At 33.9% G+C, this 21,265-nt stretch overlaps 2 protein-coding genes and 1 non-coding gene across 3 annotated transcripts; 2 read left to right on the forward strand and 1 right to left on the reverse strand.

Annotated features, from left to right (window-relative positions):
• The first annotated feature begins 6,392 nt into the window (after positions 1 to 6,392).
• On the forward strand, positions 6,393 to 10,501 carry LOC109020663 (clathrin light chain 2-like). Its single transcript, XM_035684263.1, has 3 exons — positions 6,393 to 6,853; positions 9,505 to 9,658; positions 9,806 to 10,501. Exons 1-3 carry the CDS (start codon positions 6,396 to 6,398, stop codon positions 10,271 to 10,273), a joined length of 1,080 nt encoding a protein of 359 aa, XP_035540156.1. The 5' UTR covers positions 6,393 to 6,395; the 3' UTR covers positions 10,274 to 10,501.
• Positions 10,502 to 12,207: 1,706 nt separating this feature from the next.
• On the forward strand, positions 12,208 to 12,280 carry TRNAK-UUU. Its single transcript has one exon. It is a non-coding gene; the product is annotated as a tRNA-Lys (tRNA).
• Positions 12,281 to 12,364: 84 nt separating this feature from the next.
• Positions 12,365 to 15,719, reverse strand: LOC109020668 (expansin-B3). The gene is made up of 4 exons (XM_019003187.2): positions 15,350 to 15,719; positions 14,825 to 15,131; positions 13,528 to 13,657; positions 12,365 to 12,892 (listed from the first exon to the last, which is right to left on the reverse strand). Exons 1-4 carry the CDS (start codon positions 15,528 to 15,530, stop codon positions 12,695 to 12,697), a joined length of 816 nt encoding a protein of 271 aa, XP_018858732.1. The 5' UTR covers positions 15,531 to 15,719; the 3' UTR covers positions 12,365 to 12,694.
• Positions 15,720 to 21,265: the final 5,546 nt, after the last annotated feature.

A 21,265-nucleotide genomic window follows, 5' to 3' on the forward strand; every position in this document is an offset into this window, starting at 1 on the left:
CAAAACAAAATAAAATAAGAATATTTTTATTATATAATCTCTTCGTTTTACTTTTGAATCAATTTATATTTTAATTTAGCTTATAAATTTAGATTAATTTAAAATAGAATATAATTATATGATATTGTATATGAAGAGATATTACAAATATCAAAATATATGAAGATATTATTGATAGTTAGAGCAAAATATTTGAAATGAATAAAAAAGATTAAAAAGTATAATATTTAAATGATATGAAGAAAAAATAGATAAACTGATGTATGGTATATTGTAAAAGTCAGTATGTAAAATAGAAAAAATGAGTTTTGGTCATATATTTTAAAGGATAGGATGAAGAAGCCATTGAAAGTGCTCTAAGATGTGTTTAGGGTTATGAGACCGAATGAATTAAGATAAAGTTAAAATTAAATAAAATATTTTTATATTATTATTTTATAATATAAAAAAATTAAATTATTTTTTACTTTTTATATAAAAATTTTAAAAATTTATAATAATTAAATAAAATGAGATAAAATAAATTGTAATTTATTTTAAGGTATTATTTTGATAGTAAGTTAAGATAAGATAAGTGGAGATAAAAGTTGAAAATTAAATAAAATATTATTAGAATATTATTTTTTAGTATTATTATTATTTTAAAATTTAAAAAAATTGAATTGTTTATTATATTTTATATAAAATTTTGAAAAAAAAAATTATAATGATAATATAAAATGAAATAAGATTAAGGTTACATTTAAATAGTGATGTATTTTCAAGTATTTTATGAATAGTAATAAAAATAATAATAATAAAATATTCTAAAAATATTTGTAGCCAAATTATGCCTAAATACATGTTGGATTGGAAAGCGGAGCCGACTCCTTTACTTGTAAGCACTAGCTCGTTACACATTGCTAAGCTTTTACTTTAAAAAAAAACAACAAACAAACTATTGCTAAGCTTTTTCTCGACGTGGCAGACTTCTCCAACAAGATCGAGGACCCGAGGTATTGTTGGTATTCATCTCATCTCATTTTATTTTATTTTATTTTATTTTTAAAATATTATTTAAATATAAATACTTTTAAATATGAACGAAATTACTAAGAGACTTGAGAAGTTTTGGCACTCTCAAAATTTTTAAAATTTGATAAAAATTTTCATTTCATCTAATTTCTCAAATATCTTCTAAGAGATTAAGATCCCGTTTAGATATAGAAATAGTTTTATTCATCTCATCTCATATCAACAATATAATTTTCTTTAATTTTTATACAAAATATAATAAATAATGTAATTTTTTTAAATTTTAAAACAATAATAATATTAAAAATTAATATTCTATTAATATTTTATTCAATTTTTATCTAAAATTATTTCATTTCACTATCTAAATCACATCTTAAAAAATGGTATACAGATAAAAATAAGAGTAATTCTATACAACTACCTACTGTGCCGCAACTTCCACACACGAGCTGGATTTTTTTTTTATTTTTTTAATGAAATGCTCGTTTGGAGTTTAGTAGAACCAATTGAAATCAAAATACAATTCTCCCCCTCCCTACGTTCCCTCCATCCCCCCCTCCCCCACGCCCGCCCGCCCGCCCAAGTTTGTCTCTCTTTTGCACGGTTTTGTCGCATTGCCCGTCCTCCGAACGCCACCATCTAGTGCCGTCGACAAGGGTAAGAATCGACCGAAAGAGGAGATTTTTTTTATTTTCCTCTCCATTATGTTTCTCATTCCATTTCCGTTTTCTAGCATGAATCATTTTGTGTGTTTTTGTATTTTTTGGATCTACGATACGCTATTTTACTGGATTTGTATTTTTTGTGTATTTGGTTGCTGATTTTGAGTATTTTCTTGTTATTAGTTTCTTCTCAGCCACTGTTTGTTTCTTTTTTTTTATACGTGTTTGGTTGATAAGAAAATGTAGGGAAGATCTCAATCCAAATTCTATGTCTGGTGGTGGTTCCCTTTTTATGTTTTAGTGGATGCCAAACATTGGCTTACATACTGCAAACATATAACATTTCTTGTTCAATTCATAAACTTTTTTTTTTTTTGTTTGCAGGACTTCTCTTCCTTCTTCTTTGAGTGAGGTGTTGAAATAGAAGAAAAATTCGTTGAAATGTGGATGAGATTTAACTGCCCAAATAAACGTTATATTAGAATTGGCCTTAAAAACTGTTTGGTAGATGAGAAAAAGAAATGGAAATTGACTGTAGGTGCCAATAATAATGTGTAATTAAATCTCTACCGTTGTATTTCACTTATAAAAAAAAAACAATGTGTAATTAAATACAAGTCATTTATACAAGATGTTGCATCTGTTCAAAAGGATGGGGAAAACTCATCTAGTATGGTAGTTCTATTCATCTGTCTCAATTGGAATTTAGATTTTAATGCAGGAGCATATTTTATTATTTTGAACCTTGATCATTTAAAATTCCAGCCCAATTCTTATATGTGCCTGTCATTTCCACCCCCATTGGTTTGGTTGACATTAATATTTGGGTGTGTCATGGATAAAGGTATCTCTCTTTAGTAGTACTCTTTCCTATACTCATGATATATAATTGGTTTTTTTGTCTCTCTTCCTTTTCTTCCTTGAAAGTTTGAAAAGCAGAATAACAGTTGCATAGTTGTATATGCCCTTTTTGCTTCTTTTGAACAATACCAAGATGAATCAGTAAAACAAAGCATCAAAGCATAGAGAAATTAAAGATGGTGGGTGGACTGGGCTTCCCGTTAGCTTATTTGTCAAAATTTTGGCATTTAAATTGGAACCATGGAGAAGAAGCATAACCTATAGGAGATCTTAGTTCTATGTAGCTATTGTCTAGTTATTTCCAATTGAGATCCCCTTTTCATATAATACTTTTAAGGATTTAAATATAATCTCTTTATTACATCATTTTCATGTAGATGTAGAACTATGTTTAATCACAATGCTTTTAGCGTATTCAATTGTCAAATGATTTTGTCTTTTTGTTTAATAACTTTGTCCTAATAACTCAGTTGAAATAGTGAATGGACAAAGAGGAAGATGAAATGCCAAGTGATGACCATATCAATGCATTCATATGGGTTTTGGATGAGTTTGAGCATAATTTTAAAGGATTACCACTTAAGTCCAGTTTACCAAAATCAAAGAGAGCGACGTCATGGATAAGGATAAGAAAATATTAAGCTCCCACATTGTTCGAGAGAAAGGAAGACCCCCAACGAAGAGAAAGGTTCTGCCTGTAGAGAAAGCTGCAACCAAAAGAAAGAAAAAACAGGTACTAAATTTTTTCTATTAATTGTAAATATGTAATGTCTACTGTTTGTTTCATTTCTAATAGATGCGCATTTTCATTTTGAAAATTAGACTTGTAGGAAAATATTTGACGATGAACAAGTTGGCGAGGTGCCATACAGTCAAGTTGGTGAGGTCCCATACAGTCAAGTTGGTGTTAACATTGAAGATGTTGTTGTTGGAACCCAATATAGTATTGTCACACAACAAACACTATTGGGCAATGATGAGATGTGAGGTTGTGATTGAAAATCATTATTATATTTTTGATAGGTTTCTTGAAGTATGTTTTGAAAATCTAGAGGCTTTCTTTTGGAGGTTGTGGTTGTAAAGAATGTACAGATTTGTAGGTGTTCTACTTGTATGAAAATCATTATTATATTTTTTATGGGTTTCTTGAAGTATGTTGAGAAAATTTGGAGGCTTTCTTTTGTAGGTTGTGTTTGTAAAAAATGTACAGATTTTGTGAAAATATGGAGGATCTCTTAATGCATTGAATTTGTTTTTACACAGTGTGAATGGCTGTATTTATTTAATTTCTGAGGTGTGTTTTTATTTATAGGCTATTATAAATGATGTTGCCCTTGAGGCTTACTTTTTTTTTAGCTATGGCGTCTGTAGCTACTATGACTTCGTAGAAACTAACTTGAAAACACTTGTCATGGTGACTACTGCATATTGAAAACACTTGTCATAGTGATGGAACTACGGCATATAGCATATTGATGTCTACGGTTTCTTGCTGGACTACCGCATATAGGATGAGAGTGGAATTGATTGGTAATTATCCAGTGTAGATGAAAGCATTATCTTCTTTATTCATGTAACTAGCTGATGCTGGAGAAGTGATAAAGATATGAATAAGCATTTATCATTTGAACAATAGATTAGAACCAAAGGAAATTTAACTTGAGGAAAATTTAATTCTTAGCACGGTGCATTCTAGTGAAGTCAATAAAACAGGCTTTCGGAATGCTTAATCCTTTTTTTATGACATTGTTAGATAAATCGAGCAATGAAGAGTTCTTATTGGTGAGGATCCATTTGATAGGAAAGCCAAATAAGATATTGCCATACAGTTTGGCCTTCTCTCCTCCAAGATCATTAACTCTACAAATATACACGTACAGTGCCATTCTCACAAATAAAAATGACGTTAACATCCATTATCATACTCTAATCTTACCACATTTACAAGATCCATTTACAATTAACTGTAACACGATAGATATATCATCCAAACCAACAAAAAACTACTAGAATAGAACACACCTAGTACAGACACAAAAATATACGTGCATATATAAAGCAAATGGCTAGGACGATGTTTCTGTGCCAGCAAAGGACTATGACTAGAGACATCAGGTAGGTGGTTACCAGCATAATGGTTATAACTGCCAAACCTGTTCAAAAGAAGAAGATGATGTAAAAGTGATGATGATTAGAGCCCATGAAACATTATGTTCATGATTAGAACTCACAAAGGCTTATACAAGAGGCCAAAATCAAAGGGCTACCAAAGAATCGTTTGATAAAAATCCCACCAGATACAAAGAAAAAGAAAGAGAAGTAGATACAAAATAAGACAAAGAACAACTTGATGTAAACGTTTTGTGTGAAAAACTTAGAAAGCAACCCAAAGCAGAGCACTGCTTGATTATAGAGAAAGTCACAGTAATGATGGCTTGGCTTCCCACCACGGCCGCTAGTAAGGCTATTCCCAGAATAGGCCATCTTATTTTCTCTGAAAGAATAAGGTTAGTACTTCAAATTAGTCAATTCACAAACCAAGAGTTAAACTAGATGCCTATTGAGCGTACATCAAATGATATTTCACAACAAATAGAGTATATATGGCAATTGAAGTCTTCAATTACTTGTAGACTTGTAGTGATGTGGTGGCAGTGATAGTCTCACTTCTAGAAAGCCCATTGGAAAGTTTGGGCTGGTAAAGAGCACATTTAATTAACTTCATATGTTTTGCATCATTCAAACCAAATATTGAAATTTTTGCTGAACTGCAAGCTAAGACAAGTATTTGGTTATCAAACATTTATTTTTCCCAACTTTTGCGGCAAACAGATTTAGGTCATGATTCTCTTTGATTTTTCTTATAATTAAATCATTCTATCATTGTTAAGAAAATATTGTCTAAAAAGATTGTTTGTTTAGACTGAGTACTTTTCATGATTTATGAACACTTTTTTTACTCTTTTTTTTGTTGTTTTCCTTTAAAAGCGAGTACCGAAAACACTATTGTTACCTGATGCATATTGGTTGTGTCTATGAATATTCTCTTTGAATATGATCAAGTATCCACAATATGATTGCAAATTTTTAGAAAATAGAAAATAAAAACCCACCTCAGAAATCACCGTTAGAATCACATAGAAATCATAAACAAAGGGTCAAAGAACTTACAAACCCACCTCAGAAATCACCTCCAAAATCACATAGAAATCATAAGTAAATGGTCAAAAAACTTACATGGGTCTCAGAAGCCCCCTTTGAAAAGTAGAGAACCCAAAAGAATCAGATTTTCTAATTGAGATGAGCAAGTTAGGTGGTACATGCATATTTGCAGTTATGCATTTGTAGATCAACGCCTGGTGTTCTAGATCCATCCATTGAGATGGAGTGAATGGCCCTTGGGCTCCAGCTAAAAAACTATGCGGGCTCTAGCTAAAAAACCATGGAGCACGCTTGAACCATCCAAGCTCCCATGGCTATAGCTTGAAAATGGAAAACGAGAAACTGAGGACTCACGCAGAAAGTAGTTCTCAGATGAGAAAAATGAAATCGTCATGGGGAGATATTTTTCCTTAGGGATTCGGAGAGAGGATGAGAATTTAGTCGTTGAACCGGAATGTAAGTAAATCGGATTTGCCACGTCATCTTTCGTGTGGCGTGTGATACAAAAATATAAACTGTAATTTATTGTGCTGCAGCCGTCGCATATTTAATGTATTGAGTGAAAGAAAAAATATATATATATATATATATAAAGTGTTGCGGCTTTCGGCTGATACATAGCATAGTTTTAAATAAAAATAAATAAAATTGAAAGTATAAATAACGTATTCTTCATAAATATTGGGCGAATGCATGTCACCGATTGTTCTTCCTACATTGCTGTTGCACTTATTAAGACCGCTGTTTAGCTTGGACCCAGACAACACACCTTCCCGAATACACAGATCAGGGGGCCGAGAAATGGCGTCGTTTGATTCCTTCAGCACCAACGGTGACGAGCACCACTCGCCTGCTGCGCGCCCCTTCGACGAAGATGGCTACATGGGCTACGATTCCTCCGACCCCTATGCGGGGGACCCACCGCCCCCAACTGCTCCATCGGATGACCTCACCGCCGGCCACCACTACGGCTACAACGACGACGTTTACGGAATCCCCGCGCAGGCTAACCCGGACTTCGCGTCTCCCTTCGAGTCCACCGCAAATGTGGATGATGATGAAGATGGTGGGGTTTTCGTTACGGATGGCCCCGTTCTGCCACCGCCTGACGAGATGCGCGAGGAAGGGTCCAAGCTGCGCGAGTGGAGGCGGTAAGGCTTTTTAAGATTCGGTTGATTCTTTTTTGGTTTGTCATCTGAAATAATTATAGTAATTATCTTTGTGTCCATTGTGGATGAGCTTGGATCTTTATTTTCAACAAAAGTTGGATTGTTGATATGGGACATCTAAGAATTTAAGAGATTTGCACGGATTTATGAACAAAATTGTCATTTTAAATTAGAAAGTGAACTGATTGGGATCCGAGCAGTTTCTAGAACCTAAATAAAACACAGAGAGAGAGAGAGAGAGAGAGAGAGAGAGAGAGAGAGAGAGAGAGAGAACTAGCCTCGTAGCATGAGTTGAGAGTTGAGATGTTGGTCCTGATATTTTTTTAGCCAACCCATCTCTTGGGAACTTTTTTTCTTATAAGCGTAAAATGTGTGTAAAAATTAAGTTACCTAGAACACGAATCACTCTTCTAAGTGGAGCATGCAATGACAGGGCTAGACTTATATACAAATTAAATAAGATACTTCATAACGCGTTGGAGTAGAATAAGGTATGACAGCCCAAGAGAATTATGGCTCATAATGAGACGGCATGTTGATATAAGTTCGTTACTTATGTGTTCTTAGGCAGCATCCTAGGCCTTAACAGCAATGGGTTGCTCCAGGAGTACCCCAAAAACAAAACCACAAACCTACTTGCCTAGAACCCACTTAAAGGAGAGTAAAAATCTGGGGCCCCCCGCTGGGTGGGAGGAAAGAAGAGAAGAGATGAAAAATTAGGAAAACTGAAAATGAGGGAATAGAAAGAGAGAAGAAAAAGATGATTTAGGATAGGTTTGGGAGGTGAGATGAGAATTTTGTGTTTTGTTTTGAAATTTAAAATATTAAGTTTTAATATTATTATTGTTTTGGGATTTGAAAAAGGTGTATTGGGATTTGAAAAAGTTGAATTGTTTATTATATTTTGTATGGAGATTTGAAAAATGTGTAATGATGAGATGAGATGAGATGAAAATTTTGTGTTTCGTTTTATGCCCCAAACCTGCCCTTAGTTTAACGACTCAATATAGGCCCAAGTCACATCTAGGCCCATATTTCAAAGGGCTTGGACTTCTAGCAATATGGGGATCCCATCCACACCCTTCACATACACAATCACACCATCTGGGGTATTACAATCTCTCCCCTTAAATCTATGATGCCCTTGTCGGGCCTAGTCCATTAGGTTCCATGGTTCAAGTCCGTCACTTTTGGTTGGGATTGTCTCTAATACCATTTGTAACGACCTAAGAGAGATCTAAGCCAAATCTAGGCCTATACTTCAAAAGGACCAATCAATGCGAAATCATTATAGAGAGCTTGAAATGCTCCCTTCCAAGCAATGTAGAATCTCATTCATCACCTTCCTTTACACAATCACGCAATCTGGGGTGTTACATTTCAGAAAAAGTTGAGATTTATATCTTTGACTGTCGAAGACAAGTAAAAAAAATCTCCATATTTTTAAATTGAGTAATTAATTGTTTGTTTGTATATTGACACATTTATTTACATTGACTATATAATTATTTTGGAATGTCTCTCGTGATTTATATGATTCAATCAAAACAATTATTGAGTAGACTTACCTGTAAAAAAGTTATGTTGAGTAGACTTAAAATTTTTTATTTTATGTTTTTATTAGGATAACTCCACTAGCCTTCCTCTTGGTTTGAGGAAATGCAATGAACATACCTTCTATTTTTTAAAACAACACTTTAGCCCCCAAGGTTTCTATCTTTAGTCATCTATCTAGTTTGGTTAGAAACCATGATATGAGTGGATGGAAATTTTTTTTTATAAGTAGGTATTGGATGGAATTTCAATTTTGGAAAAGATATTTTTTGGATATTGTGTCTAGCTTGTAATGTTAGGCAAGTGGTTGTAAAGGTTTGTATGTTATATGAATCCCATTCCTTACGGGGCAGGTCATAGTTTCTTAGAATAGGAGATAAGCCCTTGGAATTTTTCTAAACCTTGAGGGAAGGGTTAATATAATTTTAGTTCTTTTATGTTGTTTTTTAATAATGAATTCTTAGTAAAATATCATATTTGTTTAAGTGATGAAACGTCTAGTCTTGTTACAAGGTGGGGAAAGCTTTTGTAAACTCTTTATTGGTTAGTGCAAAATTCATGTAAGGTTGTCCCTTAAACAAAAAAAACTCTGTATTGCTTGTTAAGAATTTATACCGTTGAAAGAAACTCGTAATTTACCACTACCAAAGAGGGATCGATGATTGTTTGTACTGCTTGGGGTAACATTTCACTTCAGATCTTTGTCTAGATCACCCTTTTCTCAACCTTTTTCTTGCTTTTTTCCTTTTTATTGATGTTCTGGATAGAAAATAATATTGTAGGGTTAGCCAAGAAGAGCTTACATCGTAAAGCTTGCATTGGTTGTAACCATGGAGACGTCAATACCTTTGGCCTGTTGGCACAGTACCGGAATGTTCATGTTATCACTCCATATAATGATTTGACATCTCAGAGTGACGTTGTACACAGTGCCTGGTGCACGACGTTAACCAATGAAATGAAGAATTCAGTCAATTTTTGGCATGAGCTTATATGAACGTTTCTCTATTATATTCAGTAGTAGCCTTCTGAAGGCCTTATATCTGTACATTATAAGACCCTTGACATTATTGATACAGCCAAAATGCCATCCATCTTGAGGAAAAGGAAAAAAGAGAGAAGGAGATGCGGAATCAAATTATTGAAGAAGCTGAAGAGTATAAACGATCTTTTTATGAGAAAAGGAAGCTAAATTGTGAAACAAACAAGGCTAACAACAGAGAAAGAGAGAAGGTACAAGTTTCGGAGCTTGTTAACATCCTCTTTCCCCTCCCCCATCCTCCCTCTTTCTCTCTCTATCTCATACACACATGCACACACAAAAAACACAAGCTTTTCTATGTTTTATATCTAATATAGATGGACTTGAATTTTGAACAGCTTTACTTGGTCAACCAAGAGAAGTTCCACAAAGAAGCTGACAAGCAGTACTGGAAAGCAATAGCAGAGATCATTCCTCGTGAGGTCCCTAACATTGAAAAGCGAGGGAAGAAAGATGCTGACAAAAAGCCTTCAGTTGTGGTCATTCAGGGTCCAAAGCCTGGGAAACCCACTGATCTTTCAAGAATGCGCCAGATTCTCTCAAAGCTGAAACAGAACCCTCCCCCACACATGATACCTCCCCCACCAACCCCTGTTAAAGATGATAAGAAAGCGAAGGAAGGGAAGGATGCCAAAAATGGAAAAAATCCCACTCCCACGGCAGCAGATACTGCAGCTGGAAATGGATCTACTTCTCCTGTAAAAGATACTGTAGCTAATGTTGCTTCTGACCCATCCAAACATGTGGCTTCTACAGCTACTGAGGGTGAGCAAGTTACCAAAACCGAGCCAGTCCCTGCTGAGTGATGACAAACAGTATATTTTCTTCAATTCTTAATTTCTTATTCGTTCTAGCTTACCTCTATTTAGTTTCACTGCTTACCATTCATTTAAGGAGAAATAAAACAACTGTCGGTAGATGCTTAGTCTGCAGGATGGCCCTATTGAGTTTTCTTCCTAACCTATTTTTTCCTGAGGATTTTGTAGGCTTTATATGCAATTTTTTGCCCCTCTCTCCCCTTGTTTTGGCTTCCATTGTCTAGCTAAATATTCTCTCCCAATGTACAGGTTCTGTTGTTGTTAATTGTGTTGTGCATGCAATTCGGGGTAATTAATAATTATAAGTTAGGATAAGTTCAGATTATTTATTAGGAGTTTATATTATCTATTACTTGAATAAGGGAGTATATCAATATTAGGAGTCACTGAACAAGTTAGAGTATTTGATTTTATTTAAATATACTTTATAAGCCTTTATAAGGCCATTTATGTTAATAATAAAGGTATCGAACATTGAATTAGTTTTGTTAGCAAACTTTGTTTTGTTAATTAGAAGGTCTAGGACCCCTTGAAGCATCCTACAAAGGAGATTCGGAGTCTTCGAATTATCTCATCTCTTTTCATTACATGTTCAATTAATTGGACATGTTACAAATTGCTTGGCATGGTGTGAGCAATAGGCATTTTGAGTCATTATTTTTACTGGGAAGGATATATTTGTCGAGATTGTGCCAAGGATATGAAATGGCTGCTGCTTCTTGTAATTGTAATATAGAAGGCGCCCAGAGGATGTCACCATTGGCATTTGCCTCTATTTAAAAGGTGAAGAAGTGGAACTGTGAGTACAAACTGTCACGTTTTGTTTCTAATAGGAGCTGATACCTGAAAAACTAGTTAAGACTCGGTGATCCATATTATACATTATTAATAACATACAATGACTAGCCTTTAACTGAGCATAACTAATTTATTACTAGATACAATCTTGGAATATGCAAGTCTCGAGTATTTCCTTTAAAAAAAAAATGAAGTCATCTATTAAAAAAATTATATTTTCATATGAGTCTCGTATTGTCTACTATTTTTAAAGGAAATGCATGAAACTTACACGCTCTAAGACTGTAAATATCATTTTTCCCATGAATAAACGGAAGATGAAGCAGCTGCAAGGACTCTCCGAGATGTCAAATAGAATCCACAAATTTGCATATATACTAACATGGAGGGGGTGGGGCATTCTGTTGGAGAGAGAGAGAGATAGAGAGAATTACATGAATTCTATCATATCTGTTGGATTCAAAGCAGAAGGCATTATTTCACATGTTATCAGATAAGTAATGTTCCCATCGGCTAAGAACAGAGACTCAAAATGAATCCGTCGCCCACGTGTGGTGTGCTGGTCACATACTCTCCATTCATGTCAGTGCCACCCACCGAAGTAGTCGCGAAAAAAAAGCTTGCAGACACTATGCATGTGACTGATTTTATAACCCTTTGCTACACGACTGCAATATGCACTAAAGGGCACTGACAGCTTTGGCCCCTTGGAAGTGGAACCCCCCAATTTTCATGGAAGTGCATTTTAAATATATTAGTATAATTTTTTAGAAATGATAATTGCAGTATAATTGTATAAGTATTATACAATCACTTTAAAAAAATTAAATAAATACGGAATCTAAATGAAAAAGATAAATTTTTTAATAATGGACTCTACTATTTTTCAAAATAACTATACGATATTTATACAATTTACGATTATACGTAACATTATTCATAATTTTTTTTATCCAAAAAAGGATATATAGAATAGGATTCTTATCGGGTTCTTTCGTCCACCGAAGAGATCTCTCACCCGCTAGTGGTGATTGCAGACATTTCGTCCACACATTTCACAAGAGGTTGACCATATTTTACCTTGTTTTAGTATTACATATATTTGAACAATTAAAAAGTGTGAAGCCGTCTTAGCTCAGTCGGTAGAGCGCATGGCTTTTAACCATGTGGTCGTGGGTTCGAATCCCACAGACGGCGTTGTTTTGGTGATGTTACTCTGCTTTCACTTCCACCGTTTTGCACGCTGTTAAGATGGAATTATATTATAAAAAGAGAGAGATATATAGCCAGAAGGTACACCAATGGCAGGATCTGTCCCCGAATTGACAACACAAAACAGATACATTTTTCAATGGTCCAAATTCATTAAAAACTACAGGACCCACAATCTTACACACCAACGACACATAATCGTACGCTCTCTCTCCTTTGGAAAGGGCTACAATTCTACATGTAGAACACAGTAACATGGTACAAAAGAAGGGACGAATAAAAAACAAAAGAAAGAAAGAGCATTGGATGCCTTTTTTATGCACTCCAACGGCTACTTTTCTTCTGAAAAAAGGGAACACACAAGACCAAACCGGCAACGGTCACTTTTTCTCATGGGTACTAGGAGAAGAAGTTGAGGCGAGAGGTGTAAGTGGCTTTGGGTGACCAATTCCTTGGGATAACATCTCTGGCAGAGAGAGTTCTTCCTGTTGTCAGTGTTGTTAGCTTTACAGAAAATGGCCCTTTTAAGGGTCCCCTAACTATGCACCAGGTTGCACCCCACACATGGTTCATCGCTAGCCACTCCGTAGAACTTGCCTGCCAACATGTACAAAAAAAAAGATTGGAATTATCGTTTGTTCTTTTATGCAAAACAGAGCAAATTGTAGAGCTAATTATGATGGTAAAACTTGGTTGTTCTGGACCTTTAAAGAGGAAGGTCATAGGACCGGATCCGAAAAAAACCCGATCCGGATGTCACAGATATAGATATATATATCTTGTATCGAGGTCAGTCAAACATGCGGGGTTAAATATTGCAGCAACCAAGCCAGAAAGAATAAATAAACACACATGCATATATATATATATATAATTAATTTTGAAGATGCAAGCTTGGAATGTGACTTTTGAGAGTGGCCCCTAATCTTTTGTCACATGCTTCGATTCAAGAGAATGGTTGAATTGTTGAATATGGCAAAAAAGAAAAGAATGCCAAAAAGTTCTTTTCAGCATATTAAATAAGTGCACATGACTGGGCCATTGAAGAAAATGATATCAGAAATTAAGAAATGTGAATGGGCAAATGGCTCCTTGTTTTCTTGATGAAGCACCCCAAACATTCTGGCAAAAATCCCGCGATATTAGGATCTGTCTATAATAAATAACAGTGAAGAATATGAAGATGGTGGATTAGAAGGAGGAGAGAGAGAGAGAGCTGCGATGGTACATACTTCTCTTATATGCATGGAGCCGACGTCTCCGTCTCCATCCTCAAATTCCACTAGAAGTGATAGCCAGTAATCTGTTGAACCTTCATTCACATGGAAGGCCATGTTTTTTCCAGGATACTTGCATGGTGTCCTGTAGTCACTTACAGAGAGTCATTCCGTTTTTACAGTTCATCATAAGGCAAGGGAAATACATTATTTTGGATAAAAATAAACTAAATCCTTCCATTGACAAAAAAATAAAAAGTAAAAAGTAAAAAGCAAATTAAACTCTCTTAGGGTGATCAACCCAAATAACTTCCTTCTTGTGAGTGTATCCTTTGCTTTTCCCCTTGGCAAAAATATTAGAGAGAAGAGTAATTCTACATATAACTATGAAATACATAGACACCGCGTAATCGTTTTGAAAATGAGTGAGGTCTCATATTTTATTAAATTTTTTCAAAGCAATTACGCTGTGATTGTACAATTCATAATTGTAAATATATTTTCTCTATTTTTTACGCACCCAACACACCACTGATGTGGAAGCTTTTCTATATCAACTATGTTAAAAGTGATGTATTAGCAATCTACTTATATGTAACAAAACTCTATTTTAAATTCTCATAAAACTATAATTGAAAATTATCATTTATCCCAAAGATCTAATCTGATAAATAATTAAGTTTGTGACAAATTTATCAGTTGATTATCTTTCGTTAAGTTTTATGGACCTACAGTTAATTTTATGAAAAATTCTAAACATAAGTCTCACACCATGTACACCCATTTAAAAATATGTAATTTTATTTTTTTACCCACATAATGAAAATGATTCCAGACATGTTTGTAAGTAAAATAGGATAAAAAAATAAAATGATATGCTTTTAAATGAGTGTGCAAGATGTAAAGCTTATGAATAGTACTACTCTAATTTTATAGACGTTGCAGCATGCGGTCATTAGTCAATGGGCAGGAGGCAAGTATGAAAACGAACAACAGAAAGGAAGAAGATCATTAGTATGTTGGTATCCAAAATACCAAGTTACCCTCATTTTCCAAATTAAGAAAACAAAAAACCACAAGAGCGTTTCAGTGACAGTCACAACAATCGTTACTAAGTTTGGCATACAGACACTAAAAGGAAACAAATAACATCATATATATATAATTAAAACTATTAATTAACAAACAGTTGAGAAAAAGGTGACAGAAGCCCATACCGTACAATAAACCGAAGAAGAAGATCCGAATATACATACATAAAATATATATATATATATACACACATATTCCAAAAGAAATGGCATATTCATACCGTCGGAAGACGACTGGGAGTTCACCTCGGTTCCTGAGCTGACCACCCTCGCCGGTGACGGCCATACGCCCAAAGGCGGCGCCACTGAGGTCAAAGTGGGTGCGGCCATTGGCGCAGTAACCTCCTGGGCACTCGTCCGTAACTATTATGGTCACGGCCCGTCTGGAGCAGATGCTCCTGTCCGTGCACCTCACTTTAAAGCACGCCCCACATCCTTCACCGTTCTTGAACAGTACTGGGCTCACTGCACCAACCCTTGCCCTCAGAGGCTTCACGTCCACTAAAGAACCGTATCCACAAGCCCCACCTGTATGCAAATTACTTCCCCAAATTAATTACACTACAGCAATGTACATTCATCTGTATTTCGTTTAAGACAATAGAATGGACTCACTGCACTCTACAAAGGGAAAAGTAAAGTACGGAAACGAAAATGAAAAGTGAAGAAGGAATTAAGAGCCAGGTAGCGGGAAGAGATCTGAAGACGTAAAACAAGCAAAATGGGAAGAGGGAAGTGACGATTACCGTCGCTGCCGTCGCCTTCTGGACTTCCGTACCAGGTGGCGGTCGCCGGGTGCCAATGTAGGTCCGACAGAGTGTGGCCAGACTGAGCAGGAGACCCATTCGCAACCAGACAGTAGTTGAACAACAACACGAACAGAAGGCAGAAGCCGAAAGCCCGGTCAAAGCCACGGCGGCGCGACATTGTTAGTCTAGGACTGCGGATCGGCAGCACCACCACTGCCTGAGCTAGCTCAGAGTGTGCTTTTACGACAGGGAGGCACTAAGCCCAAGAGAAACAGTTGAAAAATGATTATTGGAGAGGTCTCTGCCGACAGTTTTGTTGGGTAGGCTAAAGAAGGGAAGGTATATAGTATACAGTTTGTTTGTAGGATATATAGGCGTATGGTTGGGCAGGAAGGTTATGTTGTTGGAAAAAATTTCTATTTCTCCTCTTAATTTTTACTACTCTCATTATTTCAGGACGATAATATTAGATAATAAATTTATAAATAAAATATATTAAATAATTGAATAATAAAAATTAAAATGATAAATAATATTATTATATGTTGTTGGGGGCACATGACCACGTGAGCCACTGTCGTTAGCTTTATTTACGGGAATGCCAGCTTGGGTCCCACCGGCAATTAAGGCGCATATTCCGTATGACCCTACGTGTCGGTTTGGGGGTACTAATCAAGGCCAAGGGTGGTTTGGTGATTTCATTGAAAATCATTGAAAATGGAACTTTTCTCATTCCTTTACCTGATTGCATGTGTGTTAACGTGTTCTTCGTTCATCTTTTTTAATCTTAACTATAATAATGCATGTTTCGATGTAATTTTAAAAGTATGATTGCAGCTTGTTATAAGTAATGTGACGGATATCGTTGTAGTCTTTTGGAAGGGACAATGCTTCTTGTATGTTAATGATTATATTTTTAATGATTCAAATAATGTATTTATTATTAGAAAAATTATTTCCTCTAATCTCTGTAAGTAAAATCTCTTTATTATAAATATATAGATAATATTATAAAAATAATAAACGAATCAGCCGAATTTGAATTTGAATTTGGCCAAATCAATCTCGAACGTAGGCTATTTATTTTCAGCCTGCCTTTGAAAATGTTTGGCCCAAGTACTAGGGAATGTTTGGAAAAAATCTTACACTACAAGAGATTGAAAAACCCCATATGTTTTCCCAAATTGTATTTGGAGCCTCGCCTTTTTTTTTTTTTCTCGAAAAGACTGTTTCAAAAAGTTTTTAAGAATGGAAATCAAATTTTGTCTTAAAAAATTATTTTTACAGATGAAATTAGACGGAACCAGTCGAAAATGTTCGGACATAACTTTTTGTTTAGACAAGCCGATTTCATCTCAATACATTGTTCGAATGGAATATTTATCCGTTCGAACCGACACGTCCATTTGAACAATATAAAATATTCATTCGAACTAATGACCATATTTGATCTTATTCAAACGAAACGAGTTTTCGAACAGATTTTATGCATTTGAAATAATAAATTTTTCAAATAACTTGTGTTCGAACATAAATTATGTCTGTTCGAACAAAAATTTTATTTTCAGAAATTATATCTGTTTGAACGGGATTTTGCATATTAATGTTCTTCAAACAAATATTTTATTTTTCGAATGTCCGTACGGACTGTATTTCTCGGTTATCGTTCGAATGATTTAGTTTTTGTTTGAATGAGTCTGTTTTTGTTCTAATAGATTTATAAATGGTAATTTACCGTTCAAACTGGTTATTTACCGTTCGAACGGTATTAATCATACATATCAGAATTTAATTAAAAATATCATACTAATATTACACAAATTGTAATTCACACATCAATTGTTCAAATGTTTTGAAACATCATAATATAAAAGCAATTAAAGAAAAAATAAATTTTAAGATTATGGTGGTGACATAGAGTTTTAGGACATCATTGACTGGAACTATTCAAATATTTTTTGGTTATTCAACTCCAACCTCTTCTGCATATTCTCTTATAATCTCGTCTCGAAATTCATTGCTTGATCTAATCGGGTCAACAACTCGTTTTCCTTGGACCACAATCGTTCTATCTCAATTTAATACATAGTAATTTTATTAACTTGTATACATATCATAACTTATAATAGTTATAGCTATATAGTAACTATATATAATACTTACACTATAATAGCTATATAATAGTTATACTATATATAGTACTTATTAATACATCGTAATTATATTAACTTGTATAATTATCATAACTTATAATAGTTATAACTATATAATAACTATATATAATACTTACACTATAATAGCTATATAATAGTTATACTATATATATTACTTATTAATACATAGTAATTATATTAACTTGTATACTTATCATAACTTATAATAGCTATACCTATATAATAACTATATATAATACTTACACTATAGTAGCTATATAATTAAGTGCTTATAATATATACTAAGTACTTAGTATGTTATAGGTAATAGAATAAGTATATTACAAATAATATACTAAGTATATTAAATACAAGTATTATAATACTATTATTAGTATTATTTTTTTTAATTTTGTACTTTGTAATATTAGTATTATTATATACTAGTATTAGTAATATAATTAGAAATATATTAGTGTAAACACCGTTCAAATAGATTTCTTGTCTGTTTGAACAACATTTATTAGTATAATAACCGTTCGAACCGATTTTGTAATGTTCAAACGAGACGTCACGGATATCATATACCCAGTTCGAATAGATTGCTATTTACGTTCCCAATTTGAACGAAAATTTGCCGAGAGAAACCAGATCGCCTGTTACTCCTCTGCCACGAAATCCACCACTCATTTGCCGTAGCAAACCCACATTTGAACTTCTAAGAGGTATGGGTCAAGTCTCATATTCTATTGTTTATTTGTTTTGTTCGAATGAGTTGTGTTGGGGGGAGGTATAGATTTCGAATATGAAATCCTCCATTTAGGTGTTTTCTGACCAACTAATACCAAAATAATCGATAGAAATGAAGAGGGCTTCACTCCTTAATCATTTCTACACGCCAAGTAGACTCAGCCATGTCTACTTGGCGTGTTCTAGTTCGAACAGACGGGTAATACATTCGAACGCTCAATTGCCAAACAAACATATTTCTATTCGAACAAATTAAATTCATTCGAATGAACACATATTGTCTGTTCGAATGAATAGAACATACCGTTCTAATAGAGATTTTCCTAATTCGAACGTTCAAGTTACATTACAATGGTTAGTTTGAACAGAATATATTGCGTTTGAACGAGTTATTTCAATTCAGTATAATATATTATAATTCTTCAATTATATAATAATACAATTATTTTAATTATATTCTTACTTTCCTTGTGGTCAAACAATATACTAATGGCATCCAGTGGAAGAAAACGTACAAGAGATCAAACCGGCCAAAGTAGTGAAGCATCTCTTGCTCAGGAGACGAGGCCCATACTTGTCGAGTAAGAGATCATTTTGGAGGGACGGAACATACAGTCCATCATCACCGACCAAGGATGGACACCGATTTGTCAGCAGTGGGGGACTGCATATCCAGAGATGGTCGGTGAGTTTTACCGTTCCATGGGAGAGCATGACGCTGATGCTTTGAGCTACAACTTAGCAGTCTGGGGAATGAGTATTACTTTCTCATCCTGCATTATTGCTGAGTTCCTTGATCTTCCATGTGTGGTCGGTGCATATTGTGCAGCGGCTACACCGAGAGCAGCGGCTACACCATCTGATTAGGACACACCGGTTGCATCCTCATCGCAAGGGCCGAATGTAGAGTTGGATGGTAGTTCGAATGAGGATCTACCTAATGATGGTCTGACGGACGATTAGGTCTGTCAGCTTGTGCGAGATCCTTCGGCTCCTCCAAATGATTGGAGTAAGGTGATTCGACATGCCGATTGTATAACATTTTTCAAAATGCTTAATTTGATTATTGGGTATAATATCATCCGAAAAAACACAAGACTGATTTCAGGATCGATCGAACTAGATTTTTGTTGCGGATAGCATGGGGGGACCCAATTGATCTGGCATTGTATTTCTTCTTCCGTATTCGATCAGAGTAACGCTATTTTAGTGGAGGTAATCTACCATTTGCACTGCTCATATCTAACCTCCTACTCTGATCGAGGGTTACAGTGTCTGCGACTGAACGGAGGCAGCCACAGATGGGGCCCCTTAACAAGATCACATTCAGCAAGAGCAAGGGGCACTTGCGGAAGACTGCACCAGAACAACCCAGTTGCACGTCGACTGATCCAGCTCTAGTAGTACTGCTGCTGTTAGAGATAGCCTGCTGGGGCTACTTTGAATCAGGCCTGAGCTCTATTTGTGGAGTTCGTTGAACCCATCATGGAGAAGCTTAGGGATCTCGATGAACGCATTAAAATGTTACAAGAGGATTTTAATCTACTTAACAAGTAAATCTTTTTAGTTATTATTTTACTTTTTTATGTTGTATAGAACATTATATATTTGAGATGTTAATGTATGGTTTTTATTTCTCGTGTTTGCTACATTGTTTATTTTTTTCATTTTACTTACCGTTCATGATAATATAAAAAATACACTATCTTTAAAGTTACATTTATATAAATTTAACATAAAATAAATTACTATAAAATTTTGAAATTAATTAAATAAAATTAATTTATTAATTTATAAATATTTTAACTCATTTTGAAATAATATTATATAATATATACAAATTTTTTATATTTTGAAAATGATAACAAATTAATAGAAAAAATATATACACAAATTAATGATGATAAATAACTAAAATATAATTTCCAACAAAATTAATCGTTTGAATGAATAAATATGGTATTCAAATAAGTTTGAACGATATTTTACGCATTCAAACGGTCCACCAACCTTGTTGCTTCATTTTCCCACTAAATCTCCTCCGTTCGAATAAGTAAAATGTAAGTTCGAACGGTTATGAACTTTCTCTGAGAAAAATAAATTAATTTTCCACCAAGATTATTATTCGAACAGGTTATATAATGTTCGAACATACATTAATTCCATGTTCGAATATATTTTGTCCCATTCAAACATCTATGCATTTTTTAGAGAATTTTATTCGTCTCAAAATATCAGTTCGAATGGATATTTATCCATTCGAACGAATTTAGAAACTCAGACAGTTTTTTAAACGAAATTTCGTCTCCAAAAAGTACTTTTAGGGATGAAATTTAATTCGTCTCTAACAAATTTCGTCCCTAAAAGTTAAATTTATTGTAGTGTTATCTCATCTTATTTTTTTCTCAAATATTATTAAAAAAATAAACACATTGAAACTAATTATTATAACTTTCTCAAATTTTTGAATAAAAAATAAAAAATAATTCAACCTTTTAAAATGCAAAAATAAAAATTATATTAAAAAATTATATCCTAACAATATTTTAACTTTATAATATTTTTTATTCAATTTTTTTCTCTCTCATTTTCTAAAACTCAATAAATATTTAACTCAAACTATCACACTACTATTCAAAAACCATCTTATTACTATTCATAAAATTATTATCTCATCTCATTTCTCAAATATATCTCATTTTCCAAATATCCCCTAGACTCATGATAGGTGTGTACATGCACCCGTGTACATAGATAGATACTAATTGTTCATGAATCTGTCTATGTATAGGATTTGTGTTCTTTTATCATTTTTTCAAGTATTGAGAGAATTACAGGGTTGTTTGCTCCCTCTATATATATATATATATATATATATTATATAAGAAGTGTTACATTTATAAAAATATCTTATAAAAGTAAATTTATAAATTGATATGATTTTATGTAAGACGTTAAATATATTTTACAATAAAATAAATTTTATCACCCTATATAACACATTAAGTCA

The sequence above is a fragment of the Juglans regia genome, chromosome 1 (assembly GCF_001411555.2).
Source record: "Juglans regia cultivar Chandler chromosome 1, Walnut 2.0, whole genome shotgun sequence".
Classification (NCBI taxonomy): Eukaryota; Viridiplantae; Streptophyta; class Magnoliopsida; order Fagales; family Juglandaceae; genus Juglans; species Juglans regia.